Below are 18,884 nucleotides of genomic sequence, written 5' to 3'. Positions count from 1 at the left end.
TACAGAGCAGAGCCACGTGTGTACGAGGTGTGCGGAGCAGAGCCATGCATGTACAAGGTATACGGAGCGGAGCAGCGTGTGCAATGTGTATAGAGCGGAGCCGTGTGTGTATGAGATGTATGGAGAGGAGCCGTATGTGTACGCAGAGGAGCCGTGTGTGTGGAAGGTATACGGAGCGGTGCAGCATGTGCAATGTGTATGGAGCGGAGCGGTGTGTGTATGAGGTGTACGGAGTAGTGCCATGTGTATGAGATGTATGGAGCGGAGCCGTGTGTGTATGAGGTGTATGGAGCGGAGCCGTGTATGAGGTGTATGGAGCGGAGTTGAATGTTTACGAGGTGTATGGAGCAGAGCTGAATGTGTACGAGGTGTACGGAGCGGAGCCGTGTGTGTATGAGATGTATGGAGTGGAGCCGTGTGTACGGAGCGGAGCCGTGTGTGCAAAGTGTAGGAGTAGCTATGCGTGGCCATTATACGATACGAAGTATCATGTGCGGCCAATATACAGTATGGAGCATCATGTGCGGTCATTATACACTATGGAACATCATGTGCGGCTGTTATACAGTATGGAGCATCATGTGCAGCCATTATACAGTATGGAGCATCATGTGTGGCCATTATACAGTATGGAGCATCATGTGCGGTCATTATACACTATGGAACATCATGTGCGGCTATTATACAGTATGGAGCATCATGTGTGGCCATTATACAGTATGGAGCATCATGAGCGGTCATTATACAGTATGGAGCATCATGTGCAGCCAATATACAGTATGGAGCATCATGTGCGGCCAATATACAGTATTGAGCATCATGTGTGGCCATTATACAGTATGGAGCATCATGTGCGGTCATTATACAGTATGGAGCATCATGTGTGGCCATTATACAGTATGGAGCATCATGTGCGGTCATTATACAGTATGGAGCATCATGTGTGGTCATTATACAGTATTGAGCATCATGTGTGGCCATTATACAGTATGGAGCATCATGTGTGGCCATTATACAGTATGGAGCATCATGTGCGGCCATTATACAGTATTGAGCATCATGTGCGGATATTATACAGTATGGAGCATCATGTGCGGCTATTATACAGTATTGAGCATCATGTGTGGCCATTATACAGTATGGAGCATCATGTGCTGCCATTATACAGTATTGAGCATCATGTGTGGCCATTATACCGTATGGAGCATCATGTGGGGTCATTATACAGTATTGAGCATCATGTGTGGCCATTATACAGTATGGAGCATCATGTGGGGTCATTATACAGTATTGAGCATCATGTGTGGCCATTATACAGTATGGAGCATCATGTGCTGCCATTATACAGTATTGAGCATCATGTGCGGTCATTATACAGTATGGAGCATCATGTGTGGCCATTATACAGTATTGAGCATCATGTGTGGCCATAATACAGTATGAAGCATCATGTGTGGTCATTATACAGTATGGAGCATCATGTGTGGCCATTATACAGTATGGAGCATCATGTGCTGCCATTATACAGTATTGAGCATCATGTGCGGTCATTATACAGTATGGAGCATCATGTGTGGCCATTATACAGTATTGAGCATCATGTGTGGCCATAATACAGTATGAAGCATCATGTGTGGTCATTATACAGTATGGAGCATCATGTGCGGCCATTATACAGTATGGAGCATCATGTGCGGCCATTATACAGTATGGAGCATCATGTGTGGCCATTATACAGTATGGAGCATCATGTGCGGCCATTATACAGTATGGAGCATCATATGTGGCCATTATACAGTATGGAGCATCATGTGTGGCCATTATACGGTATGGAGCATCATGTGCGGTCATTATACAGTATGGAGCATCATGTGCGGCCATTATACAGTATTGAGCATCATGTGGGGTCGTTGTACAGTATGGAGCACTGTGTGGGCATTATACAGTATGGAGCACTATGTGTGGCCATTGTAGAGTATGGAGCATCATGTGTGGCCATTATACAGTATTGAGCATCATGTGTGGCCATAATACAGTATGGAGCATCATGTGTGGCCATTATACAGTATGGAGCACTGTGTGGCCATTATACAGTATGGAGCAGTGTGGCCATATTTTTTTGTTTATAATTATTCTTTATGAACAGTGTGATCAGCAGTGCTAAATGGGTGTGGTTGGGACGTGGATATGGGTGTGATTAGTGAATGGGTGTGGTCAGAGGCGTGGCCTAAAATTTGCCGCGGCGCGCGTTGTGCGCCGCTAACTTTGTCCCTCTTTCCCAACTTCAAAAGTTGGGAGGTATGCCGAAAGCACTGGGAATATGCAAATGATCTCCTCAGGACTCTTCCCCTTCAATCCTCAATAATCCGAACCTGCCATTCCTGTCTCCAAGACTTCTTGTGATCTGTGCCAATTCTATGTAATTCACTCACTAATCAATTAATTCCCAATACCCACAGTGAATACCCTATTTATTATATTGATGTCCTGACTGTACAATGCAAGCATTTTTTACCATTCCCCTTTCGTGTCTCCCCTACTTCCTCATAGATTGTAGCTTGCGAGCAGGACCCTCACTCCTTTTGGTTTCTTTTGCATTATATGTTTACTCTATTATGTCTTTACTGTCTGTACAAGTCCCCTTGCATACTACTAGGATCACTGATCTAGTCATTGGTTTCTATTTATTGTACAATTATCATGGTGAAGATTACCATTTCTCACCTCTGAGCGAATTAACACATTTTTTCTCAATCAATAGATGTCTATAAACCAATGACTTGGGTTGCGCTCTACAGCTCATTGAACAGGTTGTATAGGGGTACTCGGTACCGGGTCCTGCGGTTCACAGGGGGATGTCACGGTGGCTGACCTGGTCCGTGGCCCTGGGACGTCCATGTAAAAGGGATGGGTCTTTAAAGGGATAGTTTGTGATGCCACCTGTGGTATTCAGTCAGGGTGACCGACGCTGCTTTAAGGGGTCCACTGGGGTGATGTTATGGCAGCTAGATGGTATACCTTCCCACAGGTGAACTATGTCCCCAGCGCTTCCCGGTGTGTAGATAGTGGATGGTGAGAGGCGCAGAGAAGAACAAGGACACAAGGTTGCAGTCTCTTTACCTTTACTTAAGACTTCAGCATCCACAGTCCAGGGCACCAGATCACAGGGCAGGCAGAGTCCGGCCACTTTAGAGGCAAGTCAAGAGTCCCCTTGTCCAGGTGGAAATCAGTAGCCTTGCTTTGCGCTGCAGTGTTGTAGTCCTTTACTGCTAAGCTTCTCATAAGATCCTCACAACTGTGGTAGATGTTATAGCTCTCTCTCTCTGTCCCCCGGATAGGATAGGACAAACCCGTATGACTGGTGGCTTGAGGCGGTTTATAGGGACTCTATCATGCCCCAGCCTCTTAGGGGTGCCACCATGCCTCCTGGGTGTAGGACGGACAGGCAGCGTGAAATTAGCTGTCCTGCCGGTCTCTGGAGCAAGGCATAAAGGACGTTACTCCCTCGGTGTTCCGGCTACCAGGATTCTGCGCCTCAGAAGGAGGCAGCCTGTTTAGGGCTGGTCCCCTTCTGATATCCACTCCTTTACTACGACTTCTTTGCATGCTCGCTGCAATACAGTTCTGCCTTCGATGTCTCTTTCTGAGAGCTGCAGCTCTGAGGGCAGGCACAGCTCTGTATCCTTCTCCCTCGATCTCTGACAGGATCCCACCCCTGTCAGGGACCAACTACCTGAGCGAAGCTCAGCCAGCATCTAACTTTCCCTACAGACCACCAGTTTTACCTAAGTGTGGGTAGTGACCTAATAAATAGGAGCAGAGCTCCCCCTGGTGGCCTGGAATGTGAAATGTGTTGCATGTTTGTGATACCTGGATGCAGTTGTCCTTCTTTGCCTCCAAACTTAACACCACCCTCCCCTAGAGGAGAATGATATTACTGCAACGACCAGGACCCTGGGGCGCTGCACTTAGATTTGTTTCACGTAAAGAGATCGTCGGTATAATGTTTATAAAAAAGAAACCAAAGCAAATTTTGGATAATATTGAACTCTACAGTGGATATATTTACATGTTCGGCTAATAACATTTCTTTCTGACCAGGCTAACTGCTTTCGTAGTCAGAGTTTTTGCAATGGCCCAATCATTGGTGGTCATTGAACACAAGGATTTGTGTGATTCAGTCAAATGGTTGATACTTTCAAAACAGAAAGCAGAAGGAACGTTCAAAGAAGATGTCCCAGTTATTCACCAGGAGATGGTGGTATGTATCGGTAAAGGACATAATTCATATAAACTTCATTGGTTTTGCTGCAATTTTGTTCAAAAATATTTTTTTGTACCCAGGGGGATATTAGAGGGTCATCAGAAGATGTTTCGCTCACGGCCTTTGTCCTTATTGCTATGCTGAAAAGTGAAAAGATCTGTACTCCACATGTCAGCGTGAGTCATTCATCATTATCCTCTCTTCATAGAACCACAATCCAGCACATATTCACAGAAAATATATCTTCAATACTCTTTTATAGAACCTGAAGAGCAGCATTGAAAAAGCGACCAACTTCCTACTGAGTCAGTACTCGGGTCTAACAAAACCATACACCATCGCCATTACCTCATATGCTCTTGCTATGGCCGGGTCAATAGTCCAACCAGAGAGGCTGCTTTCTGCAACAACAGGTATTCAACAGCATCTAGTATTTTTTTGTTCTATATTGGACTCTATATCAATCATGTTCTAGAGTAAATCAATATTTCAGAATAGATGTTAGAAGACAAAATATAAATTAAAAATGTCTTTAGTTATGACATATGGAGAAAACCTTCAGTTGAAGACTAATAGTAAAAATGCGAATTATGCAATCAAGGCTTCCTGTGAGTATTCTACATTAAAGATTGATGGTAGACTATAACAGATGTAATGCAGTGGTAGCACCGTACGCAGTGAAACAGCAGTGACCCAAGCAAGTTCAAAACAAAAACGCGTTTAATGTCCAAAAACTGACACAGTGCACAGCACGCTGTATCTTCGAGATCGCAGCCGGGAAAACAAAACGACAGTCCGAGATGCAGGGTGTCAGCCCCTTTGGCTCCTCTTGCCCTTTTGTGGCTTCACACAGGGAGTGCTCTGCAGACAACTGCAAGACCAAAACTGACACACCTCTTCCCCATACTACAGGGCTTTTAATCAGTCCCTGCTTCCCCATTGTAGTCACAGCTACACCTGTGACTGCAATACCCCCTCATGACCTCACTACGCCTCCGTGCGCATTCTGGAGAGCACAAACAGCGCCCCCTAGCTGTAACAGGGGTCACTGCCTCACATATCCTCCCCCTGTTCATACCTGTGGGGTTGAACATTTGTTACCTCATATGGGTGTAAGACAGGGCATCTGCATGCCCTTGTGACATCTCCACCCGACACTACACTAAGAAACCAAAGTAGGGACCGGAACCATCGATCGGTGCATGCATCCCTCCCCTTTGCGTTTCTCCTCCATACTTCATTATGGGACCACCCACCCTGTTCTCTATTGCAGAAGCCAAGCCCTCTTTTCTTATTAACTGTAGATTTGGGCCAGTTTTCGGTGGTCTCAACCTTGTTTATTCTGGGCTTACTAACCCCGCAGGTCATCCTGTCACCTAAGTACCAGTCTTCGGGCCCTTTCTCCAGTTTACTCCGTACCCTTACCCGTGCCCCGGTGACTATGTCATGCTGAAACGCCATGGACCACGCTGGCAACTCCGAGCATATGTCTGTATTATGTCGCACCTCAACCTGAGTCTCCCGACACTGCTCTCTTGCGAGTGCCCTATCTAATTTACCCTGACCCCCGACCCTATCCTTGGCTGGTGCCAGAGGATTCCGCATGTGCACATCCCCAGTTGCCTCCGTGACCATACACTCCCGGCTCTTCTCATACCTGCTTTTTTTATACCTGCATCTCCGTGTGGGACCCTGGATCTGAGCCATCCCAAACTTACCAGGAAACACCTCCAGCTCGGGGTTCAAGGGTGTCCCCACAACCTCTACTGCCACAACCTCTAGGGGTAGCCTATCAGGGTTACACTCTATCCCTAAATTGGTGACCCCTGTGGCAGACACCTTAGCATCTTTGGGTTCTACACCTGAAAAAACATTTTCAGTTTCTCCTGCTATTACCTCTAGGGGCAGCCTATCGGGATTACACTCTGTACCTAGGTTGGCGACCCCTATGGCAAGTATCTCAACATCTTTGAGTTCTGCACCCGGTAGAACATTTTCCGTGAGTGCGTTGACCCTGGTCTCCCACAGGGACCAAAACAGGGGCAAGTCTCTCCCAAACACAGCCCCATATGGAAGGGTCTTCACCACTCCCACCACATGTTTAATGTCCCCACATGGTGTGGAGAAATTAACTCCATGGTCGGGTACTCACGGATTTCCCTGTGAATACTCATCACCACCACTTTCAGTCCTTTGGGGTTGTCACCGGCCACAAGGGACCCATGAGCCAAGGTCACTATGCTTCCCGAGTCCAGAAGTGCCTTTGTTTGGTACACAAGTACCTGGCACAGCTGTGGTTCGCTGTCGGCAGTGCCTGTAGAGGTGGTACCGACTGGCGCTGGGCATAAATAGAAATACGGCGACCATACCTGCAGTCCATTGGTTCAGTCAACAGCAGGCAGTTGGCAGCCACATGGCCGGGCCCTTGACACTGCCATCACCTGATTGAGTGGTGCATTTGTACCCAGGAGCCGTTTTAGTTTTCCCTGGCTTCTGGGCTAGGGAAGCCTTATGTGACTGCAGAAATGGAGAAGTGTCCTGTATAAAGTCCTGAGTGGCTGTATACCGCTCTACTAGTCCCACCACCTCATCCAGAGTGCCTGGGTCCCCTTGTCCCACCCAACACTGTATGGCTGCTGGCAGAGCCCTCACCAGGCGGTTGACCACCATCCTCTCTACCATCTGCAATGGGGTTAATATCTCAGGCTGAAGCCATTTTTTTACCAGTTACAGCAAGTCATACGCCTGGGATCGGGCAGGGCGAGTCTCAGAAAAGGACCACTGGAACACCCGTTGGGCCCACACATACATATTAACACCCAGTGTGGCAAGGATCTCACTTTTCAGCTTCCCATTATCCAGGGCATCGTCCCGACTGAGGTCTAGGAAGACTTTCTGGGCATCTCCCGTCAGAAAGTTGGACACCACCTCAGCCCACTGAGTCACCAGCAAGCTCTCCCGCTCCACGGTGCGTTCGAAGATGGTGAGAAAAGCCTCCATGTCATCCTCAGGTTCCATCTTCTTCAGCGCTGAGCGGACCTTGTACCTGGCTTCCGACCGGTATATGGTTGCTGAGGGATCTGCCTCTGGCATAGCAACGATCTGCTGCATTAACAATTCAGTTGTCCGCTGCTGTTGCTCATTATGTAGCTCCTGCTGCTGATTATGTAGCTCCTGCTGCCGTTGCTGATCCAGCTTTTGCCGCTTCAACTGCAGTGCCTCCTGCTGTTGTGTTTGAGACACAGCCATCTGTCTTAGTATTTCCTCCATCTGGTCCACAGGCTTGAGCTGTAGGATTGCTGGCTTAATTATTGACATACAGCACTCTTTGGGTATGCCTCAGTTCACACTGCCTGCATTGTCCACCATATGTAATGCAGGGGTAGCACCATACGCAGTGAAACGGCAGTGACCCAAGCAAGTTCCAAACACAACGTCTTTAATGTCCAAAAACTCACACAGTGCACAGCACGCTGTATCCTCCAGATCACAGCCGGGAAAACAAAATGACAGTCCGAGATGCATGGTATCAGCCCCTTAGGCTCCTCTTGCCCTTGTGTGACTTCACTCAGGGAGTGCTCTGCAGACAACAGCTCTGTCTGCTTCCAAGACCAAAACTGACACACCTCTTCCCTATACTACAGGGTTTTTAATCAGTCCCTGCTTCCCCATTGTAATCACAGCTATAGCTGTGACTGCAATACCTCACTATGCCTCTGTGCACATTCTGGAGAGCACAAACAGTGCCTCCTAGCTGTAACAGGGGTCACTGCCTCACACAGATGAATAGATTATTTCATACTACAGGAATGTAACAAAGAAAAGTCCAATCCATGAAAAGTTCATCCCTGATGAGAGGGACAGCAGCTGTGGCAGTGACCTAAGCTCAAGCTCCATAATGACGAGAGTTGAGCGAATGTTTGTAATCGGTCGCCGAATCTGAATTTGCCATATTCATGCCATATTGGTACCGTTTTTGTGCCAAATTTATGTTTGACGATTGATTTCAAACATATTAGGTCATTTCTACTCCCATTGACTCCATTGACGTTCAGCTGTGTTCGGCAAATATTGCAAATACAATATTCGGCGCCGATCATAATCGGAACCAAATTTTGAAAATTCACTCAACTCTACTAATGACTAGTGTTGAGCATTCCGATACCGCAAGTATCGGGTATCGGCCGATACTTGTGGTATCGGAATTCCGATACCGAGATCCGATACTTTTGTGGTATCGGGTATCGGTATCGGATCCATAGGGATGTGTAAAATAAAGAATTAAAATAAAAAATATCGATATATTCACCTCTCCGGCGGCCCCTGGACATCACGCTGGTAACCGGCCGGCTTCTTTGTTTAAAATGAGCGCCTTTAGGACCTGAGAATGACGTCGCGGCTTCTGATTGGTCGCGTGCCGCCCATGTGACCGCCACGCGACCAATCAGAAGCCGCGACGTCATTCTCATTCACTAAACTCCTAATTCTAGGAATTGAGGACCTGCAAATGACGTCGCGGCTTCTGATTGGTCGCGTGGTGGTCACATGAGCGGCACACGACCAATCAGAAGCCGCGACGTCATTCGCAGGTCCTAAAGGCGCTCATTTTAAACAAGGAAGCCGGCCGGTTACCAGCGTAATGTCCAGGGGCCGCCGGAGAGGTGAATATATCAATATTTTTTATTTTAATTCTTTATTTTACACCTCACTATGGATCCCAGGGCCTGAAGGAGAGTTTCCTCTCCTTCAGGCCCTGGGAACCATCAGGATACATTCCGATACTTGATGTCCCATTGACTTGTATTGGTATCGGATATCGGTATCGGCGATATCCGATATTTTTCGGGTATCGGCCGATACTATCCGATACCGATACTTTGAAGTATCGGACGGTATCGCTCAACACTACTAATGACATCTCGTTTGAGAATTCCCAGTGCAAAAATTCAGCAAATTTGTAATTCAGAAGATTTGCTCATTTCTACTGTCAACATACTCACCATGGGCAAGTACTTACTGGATCCAGCCAACATAATTTTTTTCCACACTTTCTTAATTTAGTGACAAAACCAGTCTTCGCAGCACTATATAGACACTGCCTCCTGGGATGAAATACTCGCTAACCTACCATAAAGATTAACTTATTTCAAAGACTTCCTTATGCCTCCTTTCAAACAGAATTTCATGTTTTCAGATTGACTTACACAATGACCTGTCCAACCAATATATCAGGCTCATATCTCAGGAGCTGAGCTGAGGCAACTGCAACCACTTCACCACTTGTATGTCTTTATGCAGATGAAATATTTTTGCAGACTCGGTTTAGGCTCCCTTATTGTCAAGTACTATTATTTGGAATCTTCTCCATACCTATTTCATTACTTTCCTCGATGACAGGAAGGTTCCTCCTTGACATTTGGCTTCAGCCACGCACTGTCTCACTTCCTGCTCACATCCAGTTTCTGAAACAGTGTAACGTAGCAGCAATAGCCAAAATTGTAGTGTAAACTCTTATACATTTAACTATATATGAAGAATTACAATTGAGATAACAGAAAGCACATTTACTTTGGCAAACTGTAACACTCACAAGGTATATTCCCCTTACACACGTGTATAATGTTTCTTAAGGAACAGAACATTAATGTGAAACTGGTCTTCAACAAGTTTTTCTGACCTTCATGTGTCACTTACACAGATGTAGATGTTAGGTGTCGAATTCCCACCACTGCACAGGGGGAATCTCGAACCACCTCCGCTGCGCTCTCCCATTCTTCTCCAGCCGCAGTGGAGCCTGCACAACAGAGACATCGGTCCCAGCGTCTGGCTCAGGCAGATGCTGTGCGCTTGGTTACTGCTGCCCTTCCAGGCCCAGCCATTGTAACCAGCACTGATCAGCGGCGAGCAGACGCTCCTGGGACTAAGTCCTGCTTTTCCTCCACTGAGCATGCCCAAGGGACGACCTCTCATTGGAGGTTGGGGGTCACATGCTCAGGTCCTGTAGCAGCTCCTATTGGACCACTAGGAAGGTCCCGGAGAGCTTCCGCTATAAAAGGTTCGCATGGCCGTACGGCCATGCGCTAGTATAAACTTGATAACGTGTGTGTGTAGTATAAACTTGATAACGTGTGTGTGTAGATGAATGACTATGGATGGATGAAAGCTCCTCAATCATTCCCATTCCTTGTGTTGATGGCTGCTCGCGAATAGTGGAAGCTATCTAGCGCCCGACAGTGCTACCTGCACACTTAGCACACGTTACAGTGCCATTTTGCTGTGCCCGCCTATATGGCACCATGCGCAATAAGTGCGCTTTCCTGACAGCCTGTCAGTGTAGGGAGGGAATTCCCGCTTGGACTCTGCATCTGACTCCGGGCGTCCTCAGGCGCGGGCTCAAAAGCCACCGAGGGTCAGAGCGAGTCCAATCACCAGATTAGTGGGGGTGATTCATAGGGATCCCACTTGTGTCTTGTTGCTGCACCCTGTGACTGCTAACAGGGCACAGCATGTTTATAGTGACTCTGTAAAGCAACAGAGTTCGCTTTCATTCACACTGGGTGAGGTTTAACCCACGTGTGAGCAAGCGTCCATCCACCATTACTCAGCAGCAGGTATCATCCCTGCACGGTGGACCCCGGACTGCGAACGCACCTCATATTCTCTAATATTATTATTTGGTGTGTTCTGCCAGTCCTAACAGTAGAAGAATGCGTTTTCTATGTTAGACCCATTTAGTAGCTGGTGCTGATTTATTATAGTCCACAGATTACCTACACAATTTCCATCAATGATTTTCATAACGGGCTTTCTTTTCCCTTAACATGACAAAGTTCAATGGGAGTCAGGATCCCGTTTTATCACCATTGAGGCCACATCTTACGCTCTTCTGGCTCTGTTGCACCTGAATCAGTACAATCTAACAGGACCAATTGTGCGTTGGTTAACCGAGCAAAAATATTATGGAGATGTTTCTTCTAATACACAAGTGAGTGAAGTCAATTTGAACCTTCTTCATTTTTTACTTTGCGCATTTATGTTATGGTCATTGTTCATTTTATGTATTGTTTTCTGTCTCTCTTGTGTACAGTACCTTAACTTTGATTAACATTGTCTCATATTTGGCTGTTTCTGCTCTTCTTTAGGCCACATTTGTGATGTTTCAAGCTTTGGCTAAATATCAGATAGACATCCCAACTCGAAATGATATGGATCTCCTTGTGACCCTCAATCTACCAGAAAACAATCTTCCATTAAAGTATCTCATCAGTCCGGAAACTGCTATGTTGGCACGTTCTGCTACGGTGAGCATTCCGGGATATTATACAGTAGTCAAGATACTTTACCGGCTTTCAGGACAATGCTGTCATAATATTTTGTTGTTTCCTTCCTTACCTGACATCTTGGTTCAACATATAGTGAGATGTCTGGTACAGGATGATGTTCCATAAACAACCATTGAATTTTTTTTTTTTCCTTTGACATGGGGTTTGGCCAAGATTTAGCAAAAACAGATTTGGTCAAAATTAAACTTACCATAACTATTTTCTCTGCAGTTGCCTTGTCCTTTCCCTTTACAAAAAAATTTACCATCTTCTAAGACAGCTGTAGAGTAAACAAAAGGCCTTCATGTGGTTATGTCATAGATCTACCCTAAATGACTTGTATCCTTCATTTGCAGGTAGTTAGGGGACATGGAAAATAAGGCATTGTCACATTTCATACTGTATATACAGTACAGACCAAAAGTTTGGACACACCTTCTCATGTAAAGATTTTTCTGTATTTTCATGACTATGAAAATTGTACATTCACACTGAAGGCATCAAAACTATGAATTAACACATGTGGAATTATATACTCAACAAAAAAGTGTGAAACAACTGAAATGTCTTATATTCTAGGTTCTTCAAAGTAGCCACCTTTTACTTTGATGACTGCTTTGCACACTCTTGGCATTCTCTTGATGAGCTTCAAGATGTAGTCACCAGGAATGGTTTTCACTTCACAGGTGTGCCCTGTCAGGTTTAATAAGTAGGATTTCTTGCCTTATAAATGGGGTTGGGACCATTAGTTGTGTTGTGCAGAAGTCTGGTGGATACACAGCTGATAGTCCTACTGAATAGACTGTTAGAATTTGTATTATGGCAACAAAAAGACAGCTAAGTAAAGAAAAACGAGTGGCCATCATTACTTTAAGAAATGAAGGTCAGTCAGTCCGAAAAATTGGGAAAAACTTTGAAAGTGTCCCCAAGTGCAGTGGCAAAAACCATCAAGCGCTACAAAGAAACTGACTCACATGAGGACCACCCCAGGAAAGGAAGACCAAGAGTCACCTCTGCTTCTGAGGATAAGTTTATCTGAGTCACCAGCCTCAGAAATCGCAGGTTAACAGCAGCTCAGATTAGAGACCAGGTCAATGCCACACAGAGTTCTAGCAGCAGACACATCTCTACAACAACTGCTAAGAGGAGACTGTGCAGTAGGCCTTCATGGTAAAATAGCTGCTAGGAAACCACTGCTAAGGACAGGCAACAAACAGAAGAGACTTGTTTGGGCTAAAGAACACAAGGAATGGACATTAGACCAGTGGAAATCTGTGCTTTGGTCTGATGAGTCCAAATTTGAGATCTTTGGTTCCAACCACCGTGTCTTTGTGCGATGCAGAAAAGGTGAATGGATGGACTCTACATGCCTGGTTCCCACCGTGAAGCATGGAGGAGGAGGTGTGATGGTGTGGGGGTGCTTTGCTGGTGACACTGTGGGGGATTTATTCAGAATTGAAGGCATACTGAACCAGCATGGCTACCACAGCATCTTGCAGCGCCATGCTATTCCATCCAGTTTGCGTTTAGTTGGACCATCATTTATTTTTCTACAGGACAATGACCCCAAACACACCTCCAGGCTGTGTAAGGGCTATTTGACCAAGAAGGAGAGTGATGGGGTGCTCCGCCAGATGACCTGGCCTCCACAGTCACCAGACCTGAACCCAATCGAGATGGTTTGGGGTGAGCTGGACCGCAGAGTGAAGGCAAAAGGGCCAACAAGTGCTAAGCTTCTCTGGGAACTTCTTCAGGATTGTTGGAAGACCATTACCGGTGACTAACTCTTGAAGCTCATCAAGAGAATGCCAAGAGTGTGCAAAGCAGTCATCAAAGCAAAAGGTGGCTACTTTGAAGAACCTAAAATATAAAACATATTTTCAGTTTTTTCACACTTTTTTGTTGAGTATATAATTCCAGATGTGTTAATTCACAGTTTTGATGCCTTCAGTGTGAATTTACAATTTTCATAGTCATGACATTGCAGAAAAATCTTTAAATGAGAAGGTGTGTCCAAACTTTTTGTCTGTACTGTATTTCCTAAGGTCTTTCCAGTTCGATGTACTGTACTTAGCTTCAGGTTACCTCTTCTTCTATGCAGAAAGATGAACATTGAATTTAAAATCTTATTTTACAGACCAAAGCGAATAAAGAGTTTAGTGTGGAAGCCAAGGGCAAAGGACAAGCTACATTGACGGTATGTTCATATCTGCAGTCAGGTGACACATTTATTAACCTCTTTTATTAACTAATCATAACTCCAAAGAATCCAGCAATATTGTGAGCATTTCCAGTGGCAGGTAAAAGTTTGGTCACCCTTGATCAAAAAGACTGTTATTGTGAACACGTAAGCAAGTTATAGATTAATTGATCTCTAAAAGGCCTATGTCATGATCTAGGCCGGGTTTTGGTTTTATCTTTCCTTTCCCGGTCTGGTCATGTCAGGGGTTAACTTTCCCTGCCTCGTTCCTTTGTCCGGTCTGCTATATCTTTGTGCTGCAACCTGAGTGCAGTGCCAGTTATATTGCTTTCCTTCGGTGTGCTAGCTGGCACTGGTGAGTTCCTGATACCCGTGTCTGTTGACCTTCCACCTACCCATCCCTGCTCCTCAATTCCCTGTGTGTTTGGATTCCCCGGTATTTGACTTTAGCTTGTCTCTAACCTGATTTTGTCCCTCCCTTCTGGTATTTCTGCTACTGACCGGTACTGACCTTTTGCTCTTATCTGACTCTGCACCTTGGATTTCCCTTTGGTAGTGCGTTACCCTCTGGTATCAGTTCGGCTCTCTAACTATTCCGTTGCCACCTAGTGGTAGCTTCGCTGTTACTGTAGGTCTGTTTCATAGCAGGATATTCAGAACATCTGAACAAGCCTGATGCATTTTGGAAAGAAGTCCGTTGGACCGATGAGGTTAAAATAGAACTCTTTGGCCATAATGATCAAATGTATGTGTGGAGAAAAAAGGGCACAGAATTTCACGAAAAGAACATCTCGCCAACCATTATGGGTGAATCAATCATGCTTTGGGGTTGTGTTGCAGCCAATGACATAGGGAACATTTCACGGGTAGAGGGAAGAATTGATTCAATGAAATTTCAACAAATTCTTGATGCAAGCATAACGCCATCTGTAAAAAAGCAGAAGATTAAAAGAGGATGGCTTCTACAAATGGATAATGATCCTAGACACAAGTCACAGTCCACAATAAACAACCTCAAAAGGCACAAACTGAAGGTTTTACAATGGCCCTCACAGTCCTGTGATCTGAACATCATTGAATATCTGTGGCTAGACCTCAAAATAGCAGAAGATGCAAGACGCCCCATATGGCATTTTGCTTTTTTATTACTTGTGTTTAATACTATATATTTAATAAAAAATTATTTTAGTTGTACTTGTGTTGGATCTCTTCCTATATCTCCCACATGTACCACATGTGTGGGAGGTATTGTTATAGTTTCTAACCATGCAGAGTGCCCAAACTTTTGCATCAGTCCATTTACCTTTTTGTAATTTTTTAAATATATAAGATGAAAATATTTTTTTTTTTTGCCTAAAGTGCAGAGGAAATATGTCATCTTTAACTTTAGGACTTTTAGAGGTCATTTCATCTTCAACTTGCTGAAATGTTCACAAAAACAATGCACCCCTGGTCAAAATGACTAACTTTTACATGCCACTGTAACTAGCCAGGATAATTCCTTTCTGTAAACTTTCAGAAAACTGGACCCCAAAAACTTTTAAGCATGTAATAGAGCAAAGCCAGACTCCTTCACATTAACCCACTCCCGTGCTGGCTCTCCACCGATGCTTTGGTCGGTATGTTTTGCATGCTTTACGTTAATGGATCATATAACACCTACAGCCAACACTATAAAACACAACATGAAGTCAGGCAAAAAATAAAAAGGAGCTAAAAAGATCACATAGGAACTTGTATAACTAAAGAGTCATTTAGAAACTATGGCTTTCACTGCACTGGGGGATGAGGGTAAACTATTCAATAACACTACCCTGTTTGAGGGTTGTCCCTCCTAAGTGCAAAGATTGGATGGTTGACTGAAATTACCTTGATGACACTTTAAGTGGAGAGAACCCCCTAAAAAGTTGTTTGTATATGATTATATGGCTTGACTATTATTTCTGGTGATCTCGCAAGGCTGGGTAAAGGGTTAGAATTTTTACATTAATAATATGCAACACACCGACTTTCATCGGTTATTAAGGGGCCTTAATTCTCAGCACCCATTTCTTTGTGGTACTGAAAATTTGCAAAAAGCTTGCCCTAACAAGTAAAAATGCAGAAGATGTCGGCTGTATAATACAAGTGACACCGTGCTGCTATGGCCATGATCAGATACAGCACTGCAGCCATCTAACTCCGTTAATCAAGACAGTGGCATCTAGATGATTACAAGAGGGATATGGATCCCTCTTGAACCCAATCAGGACCCCAGAGTTGCAATCATAGGATCTGATAGTTGTGATGGCAATCCAATGTTAGGTAATGGCCTCTGGGTCCAGTTGCCTGTTAGGTCTCGTGGGTTGCAGTGCAGCATTGTAGTGAGTGAAACCAGCAATTAAAGAGAAAAATATTGAAGTCTAATAGTGGGACTAAGCTGTAAGCAAAGAAGTCAAGTAAAATTTGTCAAAGTGGGAAAACATGGCAATCGTTTCCAGCTCAAGCAGCGATTCTTATGCTTCCTTTGACCTCATGTCAACAGAGCAACTCTTCCTGTTTTGCTGTGATCTGTGGACGTGGTGTTACTGCTGACGCCATGCTGATTGACAGCTTGCTCCCTGCAGGTAGGCAGTTATGCTATCAATCAGCATGACATCAGCAGTTATAAGCCATTGAAATAGTATAACAGAAGAGAAAGACCTGCTCTGTCAACATCACAGACAGCAGCAGAATCACTGGCAAGAGCGGTCCATGTCCACTCTGAACTGGGAGAGATCACCGCTGGTCAGAACAGGTAGGTAGTCAGCAATTACCTGCCGATTGAGTTTGTAGCATAATAAGAAAAAAAACCTCAAAGTCCCAGATAACCCCTTTAAGAGTAGTAAAAAAATTCTTATGTACCCAAAATTGAAACAATAAAAACTTCATCACATTCTTCAAAAAATCAAGTCCCTACTCTGGTCCATCTATCAATGGAAATATATGGGGTTTCCACATTACTGTTAAGACAAAAACTCTTGGAAAGTGATATGCCTACCCCTAAACTTCCTCCCTCCAAAAATATAAAAATTCTGTGAGATCTGCTCTTCCAAATCCTAATGGCGCCCTCCTTTCTGAGCCTCACAGTGTGCCTAAATGACAATCACCGCCTACATGCCCACAATGCTGTATTCGGAAGAGTCCACTTAATAGCTGATGGGAGCAGGTCTCCAGAAGCACAAGCTGGGCATTATGTAATGGGTACTAAATTGGCATATTTGCAAATTTCACTTTACAACATCCACTGCACACTTTTTTTGGTAAAAAGTCTGCGGGTCAAAACATCTGCATCTGTAGATGAAGTTTTTGAAGGTGTCATGATCCAGACTGGGTTTTGAGTCCTGTTTTCCCTTTTTCCCGTTCTGGTCATGTCAAGAGTCAACCCTTCTCAGCCTTCGTTTGTGTTCGGATTGGCTATTTATTGCTGCTGCTTCCTGCAGGCGATGTCAGTTATAGTTTTTGCCTAGTGCTGCTGTAGCTGACTCTGATTTGTCCTGCTCCGTTGCTGTCTGAACCTGTGTCTCTGTTTTCCCCTATTCCTGTCTTGACTCCGTGTTTCCTTCAGTGTGCTGACTCCCTGGTTTTGAATTGGCTTGTATCCTGACCTGCTTCTGTCTTTTGTCTTTTGCCTACTCTGCTCCTGACCGTTACTGGCTCCCTGGCTTGTCTCTGACCATGAGTTTGCTTATTGCTTTGCTACTGCGCTACAGTCTAGGATTTGACTCGGCTAGTCTGACTATTCTGCTGCTTCCCGTGGTAGCCTCACTGCTGCACTGCAGGCCAGATCTGTTTAGATACAGTCCTGCTTCCACTCTACTGCCATCTAGTGGAACATGCACCTACCTGCATTACAGCAGCGTGACAGAAGGGCCTAGTTTCCAAAATGAGGTAATTTTTGAGGATTTTTTACTATTCAGGTATTTTAGGGTCTCTGCTATTGATATTTTCAAATTATTTCAGTAAAATCTGTATCCCAAAAGTTAAATGGCACTCCTTCCATACCAAGCACTACCGTGTGCACAAACAACAGTTTTCGATGACATATAGGGCATCCTTACATTTGGGAGAAATTCTATAACAAGTTGTGGTGTCCATTTTCCTCTATTACCATTAAAAATATAAAAAATTAGAGGTATCAATGAATTTTTTTCTTTTTCCAATGTTATAAAATTTTGTTAGGTACCCATGGGTTGAAAATACTCACTACACACTAGATGAACTCTTTGAAAGCCATAACAGGAGGCTTTGGCTGCACTCACTCCCTGCAGTATCCATTACTGTTCCTGGAACAGGATGTCACGAGGAGGCAGCGCTGCAGTTTCTCACTAGTTTCTTACATCTCCACCCTCTCTGAAGATGTCTTGGATTCTGGGTGATTAGCGCTTTGGGTTATCTGAGTGCAGCGCTGGCACTCTGCTTCTATCTTTGATGCGTAAGGCGCTGTCAAGGGGCAGAGATAGAAGCATTGAGTGATATCAGCGCCACAACACAACTTCTTGCACCATCCTCATCGGGAGGCAGCGCTAGTGTCACTCCTTGCTTCTAGCCGCAGGAGGCCATTCTAAAATAGGGTCATGTTGTCCTTTCTTAATTTTTAATATTTTTTTTTACTTTATTGCTCTGTAGGCTATGTCGGTTTATTATGCTCTCGAGACATAAAAAGAAAAAAGGTTGCAAAAATTTTGATTTGACAGTTACGGTAAAGGACGAGCCAACTGGTAAGTGTTACATTGTTGACTTGAAAAGTAATTTTTATCATGACAATATTATTATAGTTTTGTGTCTGGACATGTTTAGTAATTGGGTGTTCTATCAGATGAGGGCAATAGTACGATGAATGACATGTGTTAGACCACAGGAGCCTTAGATAAAACTGGACCTCAGTTTGCCATCTGAGTACAGATATTGTATTTATGGATTTTCTTTAATTTTGCAGTTAGTCGTCCAGAAGGTGCTCTGTCTACATTATCAGTTGAGATTTGTGTAAGGTAAGAGAAAAAAATGGATTTATTAAACAGCAGCTGAGCTTCTGAATAAATATTAAGATATTTTAAACTCTTTAATTATCTCAAGAGAT

The 18,884-nt window shown here is 44.5% G+C and overlaps 1 protein-coding gene across 1 annotated transcript in view; it reads left to right on the top strand.

Moving 5' to 3' along the window:
* The window catches only part of LOC138674679 (A.superbus venom factor 1-like), a 372,946-nt gene that overhangs the window by 279,836 nt on the left and 74,226 nt on the right, over positions 1–18,884 (top strand). The window contains exons 26-34 of the mRNA XM_069762494.1: positions 4,102–4,261; positions 4,345–4,440; positions 4,527–4,679; positions 11,091–11,249; positions 11,407–11,565; positions 13,724–13,783; positions 16,567–16,592; positions 18,461–18,525; positions 18,744–18,795. Of these exons, the coding sequence (XP_069618595.1) occupies positions 4,102–4,261; positions 4,345–4,440; positions 4,527–4,679; positions 11,091–11,249; positions 11,407–11,565; positions 13,724–13,783; positions 16,567–16,592; positions 18,461–18,525; positions 18,744–18,795 (930 nt within the window). The remainder of the gene's footprint in view (positions 1–4,101; positions 4,262–4,344; positions 4,441–4,526; positions 4,680–11,090; positions 11,250–11,406; positions 11,566–13,723; positions 13,784–16,566; positions 16,593–18,460; positions 18,526–18,743; positions 18,796–18,884) is intronic.

Source organism: Ranitomeya imitator, chromosome 4 (genome assembly GCF_032444005.1).
Source record: "Ranitomeya imitator isolate aRanImi1 chromosome 4, aRanImi1.pri, whole genome shotgun sequence".
NCBI lineage: Eukaryota > Metazoa > Chordata > Amphibia > Anura > Dendrobatidae > Ranitomeya > Ranitomeya imitator.
The sequence above is the reverse complement of the archived record's forward strand: the minus strand, read 5'-3'. Positions and strand labels throughout refer to the sequence as shown.